At 35.0% G+C, this 19251-nt stretch overlaps 1 protein-coding gene across 11 annotated transcripts in view; it reads left to right on the forward strand.

Moving 5' to 3' along the window:
• CSMD3 (CUB and Sushi multiple domains 3) overlaps positions 1 to 19251 on the forward strand; it is a 1279316-nt gene that overhangs the window by 1196675 nt on the left and 63390 nt on the right. For all 11 annotated transcript variants that reach the window (XM_002759280.8, XM_017965625.4, XM_035276379.3 and 8 more), the window contains 4 exons: positions 3791 to 3964; positions 7610 to 7783; positions 8576 to 8761; positions 17155 to 17328. In XM_002759280.8, the coding sequence (XP_002759326.1) occupies positions 3791 to 3964; positions 7610 to 7783; positions 8576 to 8761; positions 17155 to 17328 (708 nt within the window). The remainder of the gene's footprint in view (positions 1 to 3790; positions 3965 to 7609; positions 7784 to 8575; positions 8762 to 17154; positions 17329 to 19251) is intronic.

Below are 19251 nucleotides of genomic sequence, written 5' to 3' on the forward strand. Positions count from 1 at the left end.
TAGCATAGAATGGCAATAAGAATGTGCTTATGATTGTTTTTCTAAGTATAGTGAATTTATTCCTGATTCCCTACTATTTTATTATAATTTTTTCAATTAAAGGAATTGACAATGAACACCCATATGTCTACCACCTAATTCTACAATTAGCATTTTTTAATATTTGCATATTACATATCTATCCATATTTCTAGGCCTTTATCAATCCATTCATTTTTTTGATGTATTTTGAAATAAATTGTAAACATCAGTATACTTGGTTGCTAAATATTTAAGCATGCATACCATTAGCTAGAGTTCAATATTTGTTTAAAGGTTTTTTTTCTCAATGCTGGAAAAATTCATATATAGTGAAGTACATATATCATAAATGCTGTTAGATTAGTTTTGACAAATGTATACATCCGTGCAACTAAACCATTATGAAGACAGATAATATTGCCATTATCTAAGAAAGTTTCCTTATGCCCCTTCATGGTCACCGTGCAACTCCTCCTCCATAACCTGAGGCAATAACTACTTTGATATTTTCACCGTATATTAGTTTCCCCTGTTTTTCAAATTTATTAAATTTAATTGTGAATTGTGCACCCTTTTATATAAGGCTTCTTTTGTTCTCTTCTATCTATGCTGTTGTGCATAGCTGTAATTTCTGTAATTTGTTCCTTTTATTGATCAATAGGATTCCATTGTACAAATATGCCACACTTCAGCCATTCTCTTTTTGATGGATACGTGGGCTCTGTCCAGTTTTAAGCTATTATGAATAAAACTGCTATGGATGTTCATTTAAGACTTTTTGTGGACATATTCATTCATTTCACTTGAATACTCAGGAATAGAATACACGTGGGAGAGATCTAGATGTCTCCCAGTCTCTCCAGCATGTGGTATAGCCAACTTTTTTGTTCTATCCATTCTGTTGGATGCATAAAGGTATCCTATGGTATTTTAATTCTTTTTTGTCTTAATGAACACTGATGTTAAGCACAGTTTTATAGGCTTATTGGCTATTTGTAAATTTTTCTTTGTGAAGCGGTAAAGTATCTTATATTAATTGAGTTTTGATTATGATTGTAGGTGTTCTTTACATATTCTTGTTAAAGGCCTTCATCATTGTGTGTTTTATAAGTATTTTCTTCTGTGACTTTCGCACTCATTTTTTAACGGCATCTTTGACAACCACAAATTTTCAACTTTGTTAAAGTCTATCATTTTTTTGTTTGTGTTTTACTTTCTCTTTCTACTGGCAGCTTTATAATTTTAGCTTTAACTTTTGTATCTTCAATGTATTTTTAATTTGTATGTGTGATGTATCATTGAGGGGCTTTTTGCTTTCACTTTGTATCTTGCACTATTTGTTGAAAAGATTTCATAATAATTATTGAAATCATATATGTAAATCCTTTAAATTTGTTCGGATTTTTCAGAATCATTTTTGATACCATGAGACTTTGCAGTTTCATATAAATCTTAAATTAGTTTATTAAACTCTACAAAGAAATCCTGGTGGGATTGAATTAATACATCAGTTGGGGAGAATTGGCATCTAAAAACATTGAGTCTTCTGATTCATGAATGAAATATATTTGTTTGGGTCTTCATTTATTTTTATTTTTTTTGCAATAGCAACATTTTGAATTTTTGGCATAGAATATGCTATTGCTGGCCTGGCGCAGTGGCTCAAGCCTGTAATCCCAGCACTTTGGGAGGCCGAGGCGGGTGGATCACGAAGTCAACAGATTGAGACCACCCTGGTCAAGATGGTGAAACCCCGTCTCTACTAAGAATACAAAAAAAATTAGCTGGGCATGGTGGCGTGTGCCTGTAATCCCAGCTACTCAGGAGGCTGAGGCAGGAGAATTGCCTGAACCCAGGAGGCGGAGATTGCGGTGAGCCGAGATCGCGTCATTGCACTCCAGTCTGAGTAACAAGAGCAAAACTCCGTCTCAAAAACAAAAACAAAAACAAATGCTATTGCTGAATGTTTCACTATTATAAGTAAAAAATAAAATTGTTCTTTAAAAAAATTTTTTTAGGTAGGGTCTTCCTCTGCTGCTCAGGCTGGTCTTGAAATTGTGGCCTCAAATGATCATCCTGTTTCAGCCTCCCAAAGTGCTGGAATTATAAGCATAAGCCACTGTGCCCAGCTAATGTTGTTTATCTAAATTACATTCTCCAATTGTTTGCTGCTATTATATAAAATACAATTATTTAAAATATTTATCTAGTAGTCTATAACCTTTCTAAATTAATTAACTAGTTTTAAGATATTTAAAAAATATAACTTTCTACATATATATTACTTGAGTATATATAGAATAGGTTCACTATTTTGTTTCCCAACATTATGCTGTTTTTCTTTTTTTTATTAATGTATTACATTGATAGGGCCAACAGAAAAATATTAAATAAATATGGTAAGAGTAGACCTTGTGTTCCCTCCATCAAGAGGAAAGCATTACCTTTTTACTGGTAAATATAAATATCAGCTAACGATTTTTTTAAATTATGTCTTTATTGAGTTCCCTTATATTCCTAATTTGTTGCCAGTTTTTAATCATGAATAAGGACTACATTTGCCATATACTTTTTCTGCATCTATTGAAATAATAACATAGATTTTTTACTCTTTTATTACAAAATTACAGTAATTTTTCATATTTAGCCAAATTTCATTTCTGAATAAATCCCAGACAATCATGATGTATTATATTTTATATGTCACTAGACAGATTTTCTAAAATTTTGTTAAGGAGGTTTGTATATCTCTTTATGAAGTACTTTGGTCCTTTATAATCGTTTAAGGACTTTAGGTTTTTTTTTTTTTTTTTTTTTTAATTCTCTTTTCAGGCTTTACTATTGAGGGTATGGTTACTTCATAAAATCAGTTCAAAGGTGGTTGTTTTTCTTTTCTATATTCTAAGAGAATATACATAAGAATTATTTTTCCCCCTTAAAAGCTTGAATTTCCCAGCAAAAAAAAAAATGCCTGAGTGTTTTATATAGGAAAGTTTTGATTTAAGAATTCAAATATTTTAAATAGATAAAAACTATAAATATTTTTCTATTTTTTTCTTTTGTTAGTTTTGGGGTAAGATAATTATTACAAAATTGTTTTTCTTCTGAAGTGTTAAAATGTATTGATACATAGCTGTTTTTAGCCTTCCTTATTCTTTTAATTTTGGAATGCTTTATAGTAATATAACTTCATTAATTCCTGTTATTGACAATTTTATTCTCTCCTTTTTGGTATTAATAGGGTTAGCTAAGGGTTTAATGATTTTGTTGCTATTTTTAGAGAAATAATGTTAACTTTAATGTTCTCTATTATTTGTAATTATCTTAAATATTTCCTTCTGTCTACTTTGGCTTTATTTTTACTTCTTTATTTTGCTCCTTGTTTATTTTTCTTAACATGGAGTTTTAGGTCACTGATTATATATCTCTATTCCTTCTACTAAAAGCACTGAAACTTCTAAATTTCTTCAATAAGTATTGCTTTATCTGTACCTCCACATTTTGATATATTTTCATTTTCACACATTGAGATATTTTATAATTTCTTCTAGACCCAATTGTTAGTAGACATGCGTTTTCTTTTAATTTCCGTAGATTTGTTATTTTGGTAAATATCTCATAGTTACCTTTATGTCATATAGTTATAGCTGAATTATTTGTAGCTTGCTTTTAAGTCAACTTCAAGAGTTTTCTAATGTTGCACATGTATCTAAATGTACGAATAAAACAAATCACAATATTAAAAACATCACTTTATGACCCATTTCAGCGGGTCATTGTGGAATTCCAGAACTGATTGTGAATGGTCAAGTCATTGGAGAAAATTATGGATATAGAGACACAGTTGTATATCAATGTAATCCTGGTTTTCGATTGATCGGTTCTTCGGTGAGGATATGTCAACAGGATCACAATTGGTCTGGTCAGCTCCCATCCTGTGTGCGTAAGTAAGCATGGCAAAAACAATTAGAGACCTCTGGCCTTTGGAATAATAATAGTTTTTGTTAGGCAAGATGAATATATATATATATATATAAAATGTTGTTATATGTCATATATATGTAAAACAACATAAATTTCCACAATCCAATTTTGATACCGCTATGCAAAAGCCTTTAAAGTGGAATTTGTTCAAGAGAATTTCAGTTATATTTCCTCATAAACACAAGAAATTAAATTGAGCTCTTCTCATACTTAATATAAATATATGATACTGATAAATGAATATTCTTATATGGAAGATACATTCTCAACACATTTGTAATTATAAGGATTTAAATTTCTAGAGGCCACTGTGTAGCAGTATAAAGGTTTGTTACAATGTGATGCTACAGAGCTTTTCATACTGAAAAATATTTTGGAAAATATTTAATAATTATGATGCTATTGTTATGACATCAAAATTATATACTGATGAAGCACAATAGGGAAAATATTATTATTAGACATGACATGAAGAACCTTTGCGCTCATTTCAGGTCCTCTGATGGTTATGTGAGCTAATGCAATGTTTAATCTCTCTGGGTCCTAATTCCCATAAATATAGAGTGAATAGTTGAAGGTGTTTAATTATGGCATCTTTTAACCTCAAAACGCATTGCAATTTTAAATATAGTAAGAGTACACATACATAATATATCTACGTTTCGACTGAAAAATTTAAAATTATTTATGAGGATGCAAAGGCATATGGATGATATAATGAGCTCTGGGGAATTGGGAGAAAATTTGGGAGGGGAGTGATGGATAAGAGATTACACGTTGGGTTCAGTGTACACTGCTCTGGTGATGCATACACCAAAATCTCAGAAATCACCACTAAAGAACTTATCCAGGCAACTAAATACCACCCATTCCCCCAAAACTATTGTAATAATAATTTTTAAAAAACATAAAAAAGAAAATAAATAAATGTTGATTTTAAAAAACTATTTCCACTGTTTTAAAATTTATACAAAACTCTATGACTATATGTAATTTTAGAATTACTGTAAAAGGATCTCACCAGTTCAGCATGTATCCATGTGATCCTTTAGGTTAATTAGATATGAATTCACACATGAAGAGTAAAGTATATTTTAAAATAATATCTTTTTTTTTTAAATTCTTTATTGGATTATAGGTTTTGGGGTACATGAGCAGAGCATGCAAGACAGTTGCGTAGGTACACACATGGCAGTGTGCTTTGCTTTTCTTCTCCCCTTCACCCACATTTGGCATTTCTCCCCAGGCTATCCCTCCCCACCTCCCCGTCCCACTGGCCCTCCCCTTTTCCCCCCAATAGACCCCAGTGTTTAGTACTCCCCTTTCTGTGTCCATGTGTTCTCATTTATAATTTCTTTTTTTATTTTGAGACGGAGTTTCGCTCTTCTTACCCAGGCTGGAGTGCAATGGCGCGATCTCGGCTCACCGCAACCTCCGCCTCCTGGGTTCAGGCAATTCTCCTGCCTCAGCCTCCTGAGTAGCTGGGATTACAGGCACATGCCACCATGCCCAGCTAATTTTTTGTATTCTTAGTAGAGACGGGGTTTCACCATCTTGACCAGGATGATCTCAATCTCTTGACCTCGTGATCCACCTGCCTCGGCCTCCCAAAGTGCTGGGATTACAGGCGTGAGCCACCGCACCCGGCCCTATAATTTCTTAAATATACCCACTGTGCTTTGTGATTTTAATGGATCTCTTCCCATATGTATATTCCATATTTGTCCATTATGCAGTTATTATTTCTCTATATTATAAAAATAAGAATAGAGCTGAAATAATGATAACTCTAGCATATTTTCTTACTCCTCTGAATCCCCAGTAGTATTTAATGTTCCAGATTACAATCTATTCTACTTTGGATCTTAAAATCAACTCTATTTTCCTCGTAATAATTTCCATCTTCAGATACTGACATTTGTATTAAAATTATTAGTAGTAAACAAGTATTGCAAATATGTTGTAATTATAACAGGATCATAGGGTAAAGATTTTGGAGGTTTCAGATAAACAATACATGAAAATTTTAGTATGAGTTCAATGGAAATATTTCATTTAATCTGTGATCAATGGCATCTATACTTATAAATTCAGTCATTATACAGTTTTGATCCAATCCACAGAAATGTATAAAAATTCTAGTTTTGTGTTTTTGATAATAGAACATCTAGTTTCATGATTATGATAATAAGATAATAGATCAGCTAGCTAACAATGAAAATCACGTTCTTAAGACACACCCATACACCCCCCCACACAAATTGATTGATGATTTAAAGACAGCAATATCCTGCTTGTGTCTGCCCTAGATACGCTCTTTTTCATGAATATGCATGCTATATTCAAGCGTAGCCAATTAATGCCACTGTTTTTCTTGTTGAATAATTGAGACTATAAATGAGAATTGGCCCTTGGGGTAAAATCGGTTTCTTTATTGATAATCTTAAACAAGAATAAGATGCAGTTCAATTTCCAAATTAGTAGGTTGGCATTCACAATACAGCTGAAAAATAATTGCTCTTGGGTCATTTCCTAAGTGCTAAAAGTGACTGTGGTCTTTCCCTCTGCCCAATTATGAAGCACTATTACTGAAGTTGCTCTTATTAATTGAGTGAGATAATGTAATAAAACAGTTCATAGAAATAGAGGTGTTTGGTGAAAGCCAGCACTACATAAAATTTACAGTAGGGCACAGTATTAAAAGTATGTAAATAATTTATCTAATTAAGAAAATTATTTTCAGGAAAAATTATATTCTCAAATAACAATGATAAAAAAACAAGTAAAATTGATTGGTTTAGAGAATATTTTGAGAATGTATCTCAAAATATTAATGAAAATTATAATGCAGCATTTATGTATCATTTTATATTTTCTACAGTATATAGTCATATTAAGCACACATTTGCTTATCAATCTATTATTCATACCAATTGGTTGTATAAATATTAAAAGAACTATTTCAAAATTAAGTGCAAAAAACTACCTTTAAGTATCCTCAGTTCTTAACTAGACAAGGAAAACTGGTTCAGTTTTGTTCTTTTCTACTTTTTAACTTTTTTAAAGCACAGGTCTCATTCTGTCATCTAGTCTGGAGTGCAGTGGCATCATCACAGCTCTCTACAGCCTTAACTCCTCTCCTCAAGCAATCTTCCTGCCCTGGTCTCCCAAAGCACTGGGATTAGAGGCATGAGTCACCACACCAGACCAGATTTGTTCTATTCTGCTTTTAACTATTGACATGAAATTTAATTATTCCCCAGATTTCTTTGAATTTCAGTACTATGCTCTCTGCTTCCCCAAAAATGTAAAGAGAAAGGGTGAAATAAGTACCATGAAACTTTAAATATCTATGCACCACTTGCATACAATTATTACAGTTTTAAATAATTATCTATTTACTAATATAATATTACTGTTAGACTATTTTTACATTCTATTTTGTTCCTTTACATTAGTAAATGTACTTTCCATATGTGTCCAGATAAAAAGTAGTCTTCTTTCTCCTTTGTTTGAAATGACTAAGTATAATCAATAATGCAATAACTAATGACTAAATTTTTGTGTGTGTTTCCTTCCCTGTCCTCCCCCCACATCACATTAGCTGTTAGCTGTGGTCACCCTGGTAGTCCAATTTATGGAAGAACAAGTGGAAATGGGTTCAACTTTAATGATGTTGTAACATTCTCATGCAATATTGGGTATCTTATGCAAGGGCCAACGAAGGCACAGTGCCAGGCAAACAGACAGTGGAGCCATCCACCACCTGTGTGCAAAGGTAAATGTCTAACTATATTCCCATTAGGTGCATGGTGATAATGTTCACATAAACATTAATGACACATTTAAAACAGCTTGAGCAGAATAGTAAAAAGTTTTTATCTATTAAAACAAAAAGCTTTAATACTGATGTCATCTCATTAACAATGCTTTCCTTTTTCTAAATTTTAACTTATATTTTTAAAAGTTATAACAGGTATAATTAATTTCTAACTTTCTTATCTGTACCTATTTTGTGACTGCATATAATAAGTCATTGAGATTATTTTGACCTGCAATTTGCTTCATAATTAGTAGAACTTACCTTTAGATTTATTTTCTTTGCATTTTTTTCTAAAAACTATGTGTGGGCCTGGATTGCCATTACACCTGTATTGAGGCTGTATTCATTGTTTTATTTATAGAAACAGATTAAGGACAGCTCTTAAATGTTGCTCCATTTTGTAAAAAAGTATATTTCATATTGTATCACAAAAAAACTCCAAATTATCATTTTTCTGCATGTTTTTTCCTGTAGTTCAAAGGTATTTATTTTTAATTCATACTCACCACAATACTTGTTGCTATTTTCCCTAAATGTTGCCAAAATCTTTTTCTTTTTTTTTGTATTTTCTACCACACAGATTTCATGCCATTTTCTAGATAATCCATGGGATTGACTTTATTCATGGAATCTGGTTGTTTGAATAAATGTACCTTTGAAACTGACTATATAATTTACGAATATAAATCTATATAGGTATATGTATGTTATTCCAAATATATCTTTCAAAATTTGTCACTTGTTTAGTGGTCAACTGTTCTGATCCTGGAATTCCAGCCAATTCTAAAAGGGAAAGTAAAATAGAACATGGAAATTTTACTTACGGCACTGTGGTATTCTATGACTGCAATCCTGGATATTTTTTATTTGGATCTTCAGTTTTGATATGTCAACCAAATGGACAATGGGACAAACCTTTACCAGAATGTATCAGTAAGTAGATAATTGGAATTGTTTCTTGAGAATATGTCATGAAAACAATATGGATGTTTATTGTCATTTTAAAACTACCTAAAGATATATATCAAAGAGAAGTATATTGATTGTATTGTTTTACTGTTTTGAAACTGTACTTTCCTATATTTTGCCAATTCTTTGTCCAAATGTAATTTTATTAAAATTAACATGATAAGTATTTATTTATGATACTTTGATTTTTCACTTTGGAGCAGATAAAATATGAAAAGTAGTCAGCTTTCCTGTTCTATGATATTATCATCTGTAAGAGGCAACTACAATTTATTTTGTACTAATATTTAATACTTCCATTTAAGGCAAAATTAATCTTAAACAGCCATGGTAGATTCAGATTACTTGAAGATTTACACAAAAGATTTACACTTTTAAGTAACAAAAGGGTTACTTAAAACTTAATGATTTAAAATATTTGTCATATAGAGACACATGTACTTATTGACACAGTAATTGTTAATACACATTATCCTAGTCAGTGAATATCTAAAAAGTGCATTTGGTTATATGGTATGTTAGGAGTTGTAAAATGTACATAAAATAAATTACAGTCCAAATGCTTACAAGTAACACACATAGTGAGAAAAATAATTTTTTTTTTTTTTAATTTTTTATTGGATTATAGGTTTTGGGGTACATGAGCAGAGCATGCAAGACTGTTGCGTAGGTACACACATGGCAGTGTGCTTTGCTTTTCTTCTCCCCTTCACCCACATTTGGCATTTCTCCCCAGGCTATCCCTCCCCACCTCCCCCTCCCACTGGCCCTCCCCTTTTCCCCCCAATAGACCCCAGTGTTTAGTACTCCCCTTTCTGTGTCCATGTGTTCTCATTTTTCATCAACCACCTATGAGTGAGAATATGCGGTGTTTCATTTTCTGTTCTTGTGTCAGTTTGCTGAGGATGGTGTTTTCCAGATTCATCCATGTCCCTACAAACGACACGAACTCATCATTTCTGATTGCTGCATAATATTCCATGGTGTATATGTGCCACATTTTTCCAATCCAGTCTATTATCAATGGGCATTTGGGTTGATTCCAGGTCTTTGCTATTGTAAACAGTGCTGCAATGAACATTCGTGTACATGTGTCCTTATAGTAGAACGATTTATAGTCTTTTGGATATATACCCAGTAATGGGATTGCTGGGTCAAATGGAATTTCTATTTCTAAGGCCTTGAGGAATCGCCACACTGTCTTCCACAATGGTTGAACTAATTTACACTCCCACCAACAGTGTAAAAGTGTTCCTTTTTCTCCACATCCTCTCCAGCATCTGTTGTCTCCAGATTTTTTAATGATCGCCATTCTAACTGGCGTGAAATGGTATCTCAATGTGGTTTTGATTTGCATCTCTCTGATGACCAGTGACGATGAGCATTTTTTCATATGATTGTTGGCCTCATATATGTCTTCTTTCGTAAAGTATCTGTTCATATCCTTTGCCCACTTTTGAATGGGCTTGTTTGTTTTTTTCCTGTAAATCTGCTTGAGTTGTTTGTAAATTCTGGATATCAGCCCTTTGTCAGATGGGTAGACTGCAAAAATTTTTTCCCATTCTGTTGGGTGCCGATCCACTCTAGTGACTGTTTCTTTTGCCGTGCAGAAGCTGTGGAGTTTGATTAGGTCCCATTTGTCTATTTTGGCTTTTGTTGCCAATGCTTTTGGTGTTTTGTTCATGAAGTCCTTGCCTACTCCTATGTCCTGGATAGTTTTGCCTAGATTTCCTTCCAGGGTTTTTATGGTGCCAGGTCTTATGTTTAAGTCTTTAATCCATCTGGAGTTAATTTTAGTGTAAGGTGTCAGGAAGGGGTCCAGTTTCTGCTTTCTGCACATGGCTAGCCAGTTTTCCCAACACCATTTGTTAAACATGGAATCCTTGCCCCATTGCTTGTTTTTGTCAGGTTTATCAAAGATTGTATAGTTGTATGTATGTTGTGTTGCCTCCGGTGCCTCTGTTTTGTTCCATTGGTCTATATCTCTGTTTTGGTACCAGTACCATGCTGTTTTGATTACTGTAGCCTTGTAGTATAGTTTGAAATCCGGTAGTGTGATGCCCCCCGCTGTGTTCTTTTTGCTTAGAATTGACTTGGCTATGCGGGCTCTCTTTTGGTTCCATATGAAGTTCATGGTGGTTTTTTCCAGTTCTGTGAAGAAAGTCAATGGTAGCTTGATGGGGATAGCGTTGATTCTGTAAATTACTTTGGGCAGTATAGCCATTTTCACGATATTAATTCTTCCTAACCATGAACATGGAATGTTTCTCCATCTGTTTGTGTCCTCTCTGATTTCGTTGAGCAGTGGTTTGTAGTTCTCCTTGAAGAGGTCCCTTACATTCCTTGTGAGTTGTATTCCAAGGTATTTTATTCTTTTTGTAGCAATTGCGAATGGCAGTTCGCTCTTGATTTGGCTTTCTTTAAGTCTGTTATTGGTGTAGACGAATGCTTGTGATTTTTGCACATTGATTTTATATCCTGAGACTTTGCTGAAGTTGTTTATCAGTTTCAGGAGTTTTTGGGCTGAGGCGATGGGGTCTTCTAAGTATACTATCATGTCGTCTGCAAATAGAGACAATTTGGCTTCCACCTTTCCTATTTGAATACCCTTTATTTCTTTTTCTTGCCTGATTGCTCTGGCTAGAACTTCCAGTACTATATTGAATAGGAGTGGTGAGAGAGGGCATCCTTGTCTAGTACCAGATTTCAAAGGGAATGCTTCCAGTTTTTGCCCATTCAGTATGATATTGGCTGTTGGTTTGTCATAAATAGCTTTTATTACTTTGAGATACGTTCCATCGATACCGAGTTTATTGAGGGTTTTTAGCATAAAGGGCTGTTGAATTTTGTCAAATGCCTTCTCTGCGTCAATTGAGATAATCATGTGGTTTTTGTTTTTGGTTCTGTTTATGTGGTGAATTACGTTGATAGACTTGCGTATGTTGAACCAGCCTTGCATCCCTGGGATGAATCCTACTTGATCATGATGAATAAGTTTTTTGATTTGCTGTTGCAATCGGCTTGCCAATATTTTATTGAAGATTTTTGCATCTATGTTCATCATGGATATTGGCCTGAAGTTTTCTTTTCTCGTTGGATCTCTGCCGGGTTTTGGTATCAGGATGATGTTGGTCTCATAAAATGATTTGGGAAGGATTCCCTCTTTTTGGATTGCTTGAAATAGTTTTAAAAGGAATGGTACCAGCTCCTCCTTGTGTGTCTGGTAGAATTCGGCTGTGAACCCATCTGGACCTGGGCTTTTTTTGTGAGGTAGGCTCTTAATTGCTGCCTCAACTTCAGACCTTGTTATTGGTCTATTCATAGTTTCAGCTTCCTCCTGGTTTAGGCTTGGGAGGACACAGGTGTCCAGGAATTTATCCATTTCTTCCAGGTTTACTAGTTTATGTGCATAGAGTTGTTTGTAATATTCTCTGATGATGGTTTGAATTTCTGTGGAATCTGTGGTGATTTCCCCTTTATCATTTTTTATTGCATCTATTTGGTTGTTCTCTCTTTTCTTTTTAATCAATCTGGCTAGTGGTCTGTCTATTTTGTTGATCTTTTCAAAAAACCAGCTCTTGGATTTATTGATTTTTTGAAGGGTTTTTCGTGTCTCAATCTCCTTCAGCTCAGCTCTGATCTTAGTAATTTCTTGTCTACTGCTGGGTTTTGAGTTTTTTTGATCTTGCTCCTCTAGCTCTTTCAATTTTGACGATAGGGTGTCAATTTTGGATCTCTCCATTCTCCTCATATGGGCACTTATTGCTATATACTTTCCTCTAGAGACTGCTTTAAATGTGTCCCAGAGGTTCTGGCACGTTGTGTCTTCATTCTCATTGGTTTCGAAGAACTTCTTTATTTCTGCCTTCATTTCGTTGTTTACCCAGTCAACATTCAAGAGCCAGTTGTTCAGTTTCCATGAAGCTGTGCGGTTCTGGGTCGGTTTCTGAATTCTGAGTTCTAACTTGATTGCACTATGGTCTGAGTGGCTGTTTGTTATGATTTCAGTTGTTTTGCATTTGCTGAGCAGTGCTTTACTTCCAATTATGTGGTCAATTTTAGAGAAGGTGTGATGTGGTGCTGAGAAGAATGTGTATTCTGTGGATTTGGGGTGGAGAGTTCTGTAAATGTCCACCAGGTTTGCTTGCTCCAGGTCTGAGTTCAAGCCCTGGGTATCCTTGTTGATTTTCTGTCTGGTTGATCTGTCTAGTATTGACAGTGGAGTGTTAAAGTCTCCCACTATTATTGTGTGGGAGTCTAAGTCCTTCCGTAAGTCATTAAGAACTTGCCTTATGTATCTGGGTGCTCCTGTGTTGGGTCCATATATGTTTAGGATCGTTAGCTCTTCTTGTTGTATCGATCCTTTTACCATTATGTAATGGCCTTCTTTGTCTCTTTTGATCTTTGTTGCTTTAAAGTCTATTTTATCAGAGATGAGAATTGCAACTCCTGCTTTTTTTTGCTTTCCATTAGCTTGGTAAATCTTCCTCCATCCCTTTATTTTGAGCCTTTGTGTATCCTTGCATGTGAGATGGGTTTCCTGGATACAGCACACTGATGGGTTTTGGATTTTTATCCAATTTGCCAGTCTGTGTCTTTTGATTGGTGCATTTAGTCCATTTACATTTAGGGTTAAGATTGTTATGTGTGAATTTGATACTGCCATTTTGATTCTAAGTGGCTGTTTTTCCTGTTAGTTGTTGTAGATTCTTCATTATGTTGAAGCTCTTTAGCATTCAGTGTGATTTTGGAGTGGCTGGTACTGATTGATCCTTTCTATGTGTAGTGCCTCTTTCAGGAGCTCTTGTAAAGCAGGCCTGGTGGTGACAAAATCTCTGAGTACTTGCTTGTTCGCAAAGGATTTTATTCTTCCTTCACTTCTGAAGCTCAGTTTGGCTGGATATGAAATTCTGGGTTGAAAGTTCTTTTCTTTAAGAATGTTGAATATTGGTCCCCACTCTCTTCTGGCTTGTAGTGTTTCTGCTGAGAGATCTGCTGTGAGTCTGATGGGCTTCCCTTTGTGGGTGACCCTACCTTTCTCTCTGGCTGCCCTTAGTATTCTCTCCTTTATTTCAACCCTGTTGAATCTGACGATTATGTGCCTTGGGGTTGCTCTTCTTGCGGAATATCTCTGTGGTGTTCTCTGTATTTCCTGCCATTGAGTGTTGGCTTGTCTTGCTAGGTGGGGGAAATTTTCCTGGATGATGTCCTGAAGAGTATTTTCCAGCTGGGATTCATTCTCTTCGTCCCCTTCTGGTACACCTATCAAACGTAGGTTAGGTCTTTTCACATAGTCCCACATTTCTTGGAGACTTTGTTCATTCCTTTTTGTGCTTTTTTCTCTGATCTTGGTTTCTCGTTTTATTTCATTGAGTTGGTCTTCGACTTCAGATATTCTTTCTTCTGCTTGGTCAATTCGGCTATTGAAACTTGCGTTTGCTTCGCGAAGTTCTCGTATTGTGTTTTTCAGCTCCTTTAATTCATTCATATTCCTCTCTAAGGTATCCATCCTTGTTATCATTTCCTCGAATCTTTTTTCAAATCTTTTTTCAAGGTTCTTAGTTTCTTTGCATTGATTTAATACATGATCTTTTAGCTCACAAAAGTTTCTCATTATCCATCTTCTGAAGTCTAATTCCATCATTTCGTCACAGTCATTCTACGTCCAGCTTTGTTCCCTTGCTGGTGAGGAGTTTTGGTCCTTTCTAGGAGGCGATGTGTTCTGGTTTCGAGTGTTTTCCTCCTTTTTGCGCTGGTTTCTTCCCATCTTTTTGGATTTGTCCGCTGGTCGTCTGCGTAGTTGCTGACTTTTCGTTTGGGTCTCTGAGTGGACACCCAGAATGTTGATGATGAAGTATTTCTGTTGCTTGGTTTTCCTTCTACCAGTCTAGCCCCTTCGCTGTACGACTGTTGAGGTCCGCTCCAGACCCTGCTTGTCTGGGGTGCACCTCTAGTAGCCGTGGCACAGCGAGGGATGCTACCAGTTTCTTTTTCTGCTCTCTTTGTCCCAGGATGATGCCTGCCTAATGACAGTCTTTTGGATATAGAGGGGTCAGGGAGCTGCTTGAGGAGACAGTTTGTACTTTATAGGGGTTTAATTGCTGAGCTGTGCACTCTGTTGTTCATTCAGGGCTGTTAGGCTGCTATGTTTGATTCTGCTGCAACACAGCTCATTAAACAACCCTTTTTTTTTTCTCAAATGCTCTGTGTTGAGGGGTTTGGGCTTTATTTTTGGATGTCCGATCAGGTGTCCTGCCCAGCTCAAAGGCAGACTAGCCACTGTTTGGCTGCCGAGGCTCCGCCCTGCTGTTGTGTGATTCGCGCTGTTCCTGCCGGCTCTGCTGTGGTCTCCGCCACGCCCTGCGGCGGAGTCTCTTCGTTGTAGCGTGTTGCCTCAGCAACGGCAGGCTGCGTCAGCAGTGGGCGTGTATCTCAGTAGGGACGGGTTGCCTCGGCAACGGCTGGCTGCGTCAGCAGTGGGCGTGTATCTCAGTTGGGGCGGGTTGCCTCGGCAACGGCTGGCTGCCTCAGCAGTGGGCGTGTATATCAGTTGGGGCAGGTTGCCTCCGTAGTGGTGGACGCCCCTCCCCCACAGAGCGTCTCGGACCGTCTGCCCGGGATAGTTTGAAATCGCGGTTTTGTTCGTCCCACTGGGTATCCCAAACGATCTGTCCCTGCAATCCCCTGGGCTGGCTACTGTGCAAGTCTCGTTCAGTCTCAAGTCCAGCCCTCTCAAGTCTCAGGTTGCCGGTTCAACAAGGCACCCGGACAAGCGCGCCCTGTGGGGATTGCTGGGTAGGGCCGGCCGCCGGAGCCCCGGCTGCCGGCTTCGCCAGGCAGACCTACTGCCTGGCGTCCCGTGTCTTTTTATACTTGGGAGTTTCCCCGTTCTGTGGGCAACAAAGATCAGTCTGGAAATGCAGCACTGACTCACCGTTTACGAATTCAACGCGGGTCCAATCCTGGGTTGTTCTCACAGCGCCATCTTGAGTCCCCTCTCGAGAAAAATAATTTAACAGGAATAAATCAAACTGTTGTGAAGGCATACAGGAGTGAACATGAATTCTAGCAATTCAGTCAATTGATAGATCACAAATTGAACTAGATTTCAAATAGTTGGTGAATCTTGGACTTGACAGGGAAGAGAAGAACAATTTCATAGACTGAATGAATAATGTGTGATGAAATCCTTCATTTTGGCAAGTAATTTTTGGTTATATTAAATTGCGAAATTATAAAATTATTTTATGATCATGTTTAGAGTATCTTTATGTTCATGGAGTGGACTTTTATGAACGTTTTGTGACAACATTTATGTAATAATGAGAAACCACACTTTCTGCTGTGTCTATAAAATTTCAGATTCCATGCATATAGTTCAGAATAATGGTCTGCTAATTAAAATTCCTTTGACTTAATTGTGTTTATTGGTCTAATTGTTTGAATAGTTTACTTATTCTTATGTAGCTATCACAATAAAGTTAAACATCTTTTTATAGGACATATTAACCTAAAGTTCTTCAGGTGTTCTGAGCTCTCATATATTGTTTGCCTCATCATTTCCCATAGCTCTCATTGGTAGAGTATTAAGTACTAAAAGGTTTTATTAAGTTTTTGTGTCCTTTTGTGCTGTTTTATTCTCTAGAGATATGTGGTACTCTGTATTTTTCTGAGTACATCTAACATGGGACACACATCAAATTCTGAAACTACCTGTTGATCATAAAGAATATTGTATAATGTATTGACTTTTGATTCTACTATGCCTAGCAGTGTTTTAGTTTAGAAGCAACTATTGTCTTTGTACAGCATAATTTATTCATTTCTGACTTGAAATGTAATTATTCTAGGCTATATATTAAATTGTGAATCACAGATCTCTCTTTATTGCATCTCTAGAACCCTCAATGTTTTTTTATGTAATTTCTATGTGGCTTCAATTTGAATCCACATGGTGTCCTACATATTTACTTAGCAAATCCACATTAATCTTCTCCTTAACTTGTACATATTTTACCAGGCACAAATACGGTTCAAACTCATAGACATACAGTATATGGACACACATACATAACCCCTACACATACAGATTCATCATAATTAATTTTAATGTTTACTTAGCTTACAATGTTGCTGTTGAACTCATCCTCAGAATGTGTAAGTTAACAGAATAACTCCTATAGCTGAAAACTCCATTTTATTTTTTTAAAAACCCCTCTAACATAGATGTTTGATTTCTGGAGGTTTTAGATGTTTGAACAGAAAATTTACTTCTGATTTACTTTATAAACAAGTTGGTATAGGTTGTTCGATAGGAGATATAAAAAAATTTTATATTCAATAATTATGTATTGTAGTGATTGACTGTGGACACCCTGGCGTTCCTCCTAATGCAGTCCTGTCTGGCGAGAAGTATACTTTTGGGTCTACTGTTCACTATTCCTGCACAGGAAAGCGTTCTCTTCTAGGCCGGTCATCAAGGACCTGCCAGCTGAATGGTCATTGGAGTGGATCACAACCTCATTGTTCAGGTAATACTTGGAAAATTGGACAATGTGTGCTGAAAATTATGTTATTGTTAGTAGTAGTAGTAACATATACACAAACAATATAAAGACATAAAATATAATTCTCTCTGAAAAACCTGATAAGAAAAGCTGAAACACTGCTTATACATTACTGGAATATGTGTAAGTCAATATAAATGCAGGGTACTGATGTTGTAGATTATAAATTACAAGTATGTGTTTGACCTGTGTTGCTAATTTAAAGAATTTATGGTTTTAGGATGCTACACTGTATGAAGCATTTTTGTTCATTAAATGGTGAAACTATTCAAGCTCAAGTATCTATCCCATTTTAGCTGATACCACATATAATTTTCCACAGAAGGCAATATTGTATCAGTGGTTTTCTGTCAGAGTTCAGTTCTGTTTAACTTTCTAAGCAATTGATTACTTTAGTGGTATAATTTTAAAATAAAGTCCAAAATGTTTTAAATTGAACTAACCTAATTAATTGTATTAAATACATTTATCTATCCTAATAATAATAAGTGACATATAGCTCTTGAATCCTTATAATCCCCATAGAGTTATCTTTGCATAAAGAAATAGTAAGGATATTTCAATTAATAGTTTGTTCACAGAGTAAGTATTTGATGAATCTTTTTTGAGATAAATGTTTAAGTTACCACTTTTTAAAAAAAATACCACTTCTGTTTTAGATTCATGATGGCTCCCTAGTTAATAGTATTTATTTTTACCAAACAACTACATATTGTGCATATTTTCCTGCATCTTGTTTATATTTATATATTGGCCATTGTCTTTGCATTATTTTATCCCTGTGGAGATCATGCTGATGACTTATTAGAAGTTGTTTTACATTATTTTCACTTTAGAATTAAAAGTGGTAAAATGGTAAATTAACCCCAAATCTTTTAATTAGTGGTTAATCCCTATGAAGTGACTGCCTGGAACTTTAAATTTAATCTACAGATTTGGAAAAACTATCATTTTTAAATGTAACTATAAGACTGATTTTATGAGAATTAAAGTCTGATCTTGGAGTGACTCATAGTAAATTAACTCTCAGATAACTAATTACACACATAAACACACAGACTCACTCTTCCAAAACCACAGTGTCTTAGGAAACTGCTACTAAATTGAGAAATAAAATTGTACACAGATATTTAAAAGTGAAATGCTGATATTAAAGTTTTGTGTGGTTATTAATTTTATATCACATGAAAATAAGGATATATAATGAAGGATTTCAAATACACAAGGCATATAAAAAAGGCAAATGGAAAGAACATTTTCAATGCTTATGTAGTCAACTCTTCTCTCTCTCTCTCTCTCAATATATATATTAACACTATGGCAATTTTTATTAGGATTATTTAAGAAATGATAAAATGACTAAAGACTAAGTAAATTTTTAACACTAAAATGAGGTAAATGCCTAATCTTGAGCAAAATTCTTATCAGAATTTCTAAATTTTGGCCATTTGTGTTTTATTTTTATGTTTTCATATATGAAGAATATGCAATTCATTCATCTTTGGTCATTGGTAGAGAAAATAAGAGGGAGAAATCCTAGACAGTTCTACTTTAACAAAAACAACAAAAAGATGATCTATCATCAGGAAATTCAGAAAAGGAAAAATGCAAATTGCTGAATTCAGTTTTTAAATTTTAGTTTTATAAGTTTGTTTTCATTTGAGTTAATAGTACTGTCAGTTATAAATTTTTCATTAGCTTGGTTATTAACTGGATTTTGGAAAAACATGAAATATCCTTAACCTATTTAATGTCTCCAAATTCACTGATATAGAAAATAACGCTATACTCTGCAACTCTTTTTTTTTTTTTTACATTTACACTTTTCTTTTAATGACGAGTCAGATGAGAAATTTGAATTACAATTTTACTCAACATGTGCTACAA

Source organism: Callithrix jacchus, chromosome 16 (assembly GCF_049354715.1).
Source record: "Callithrix jacchus isolate 240 chromosome 16, calJac240_pri, whole genome shotgun sequence".
NCBI classification, from domain to species: Eukaryota; Metazoa; Chordata; class Mammalia; order Primates; family Cebidae; genus Callithrix; species Callithrix jacchus.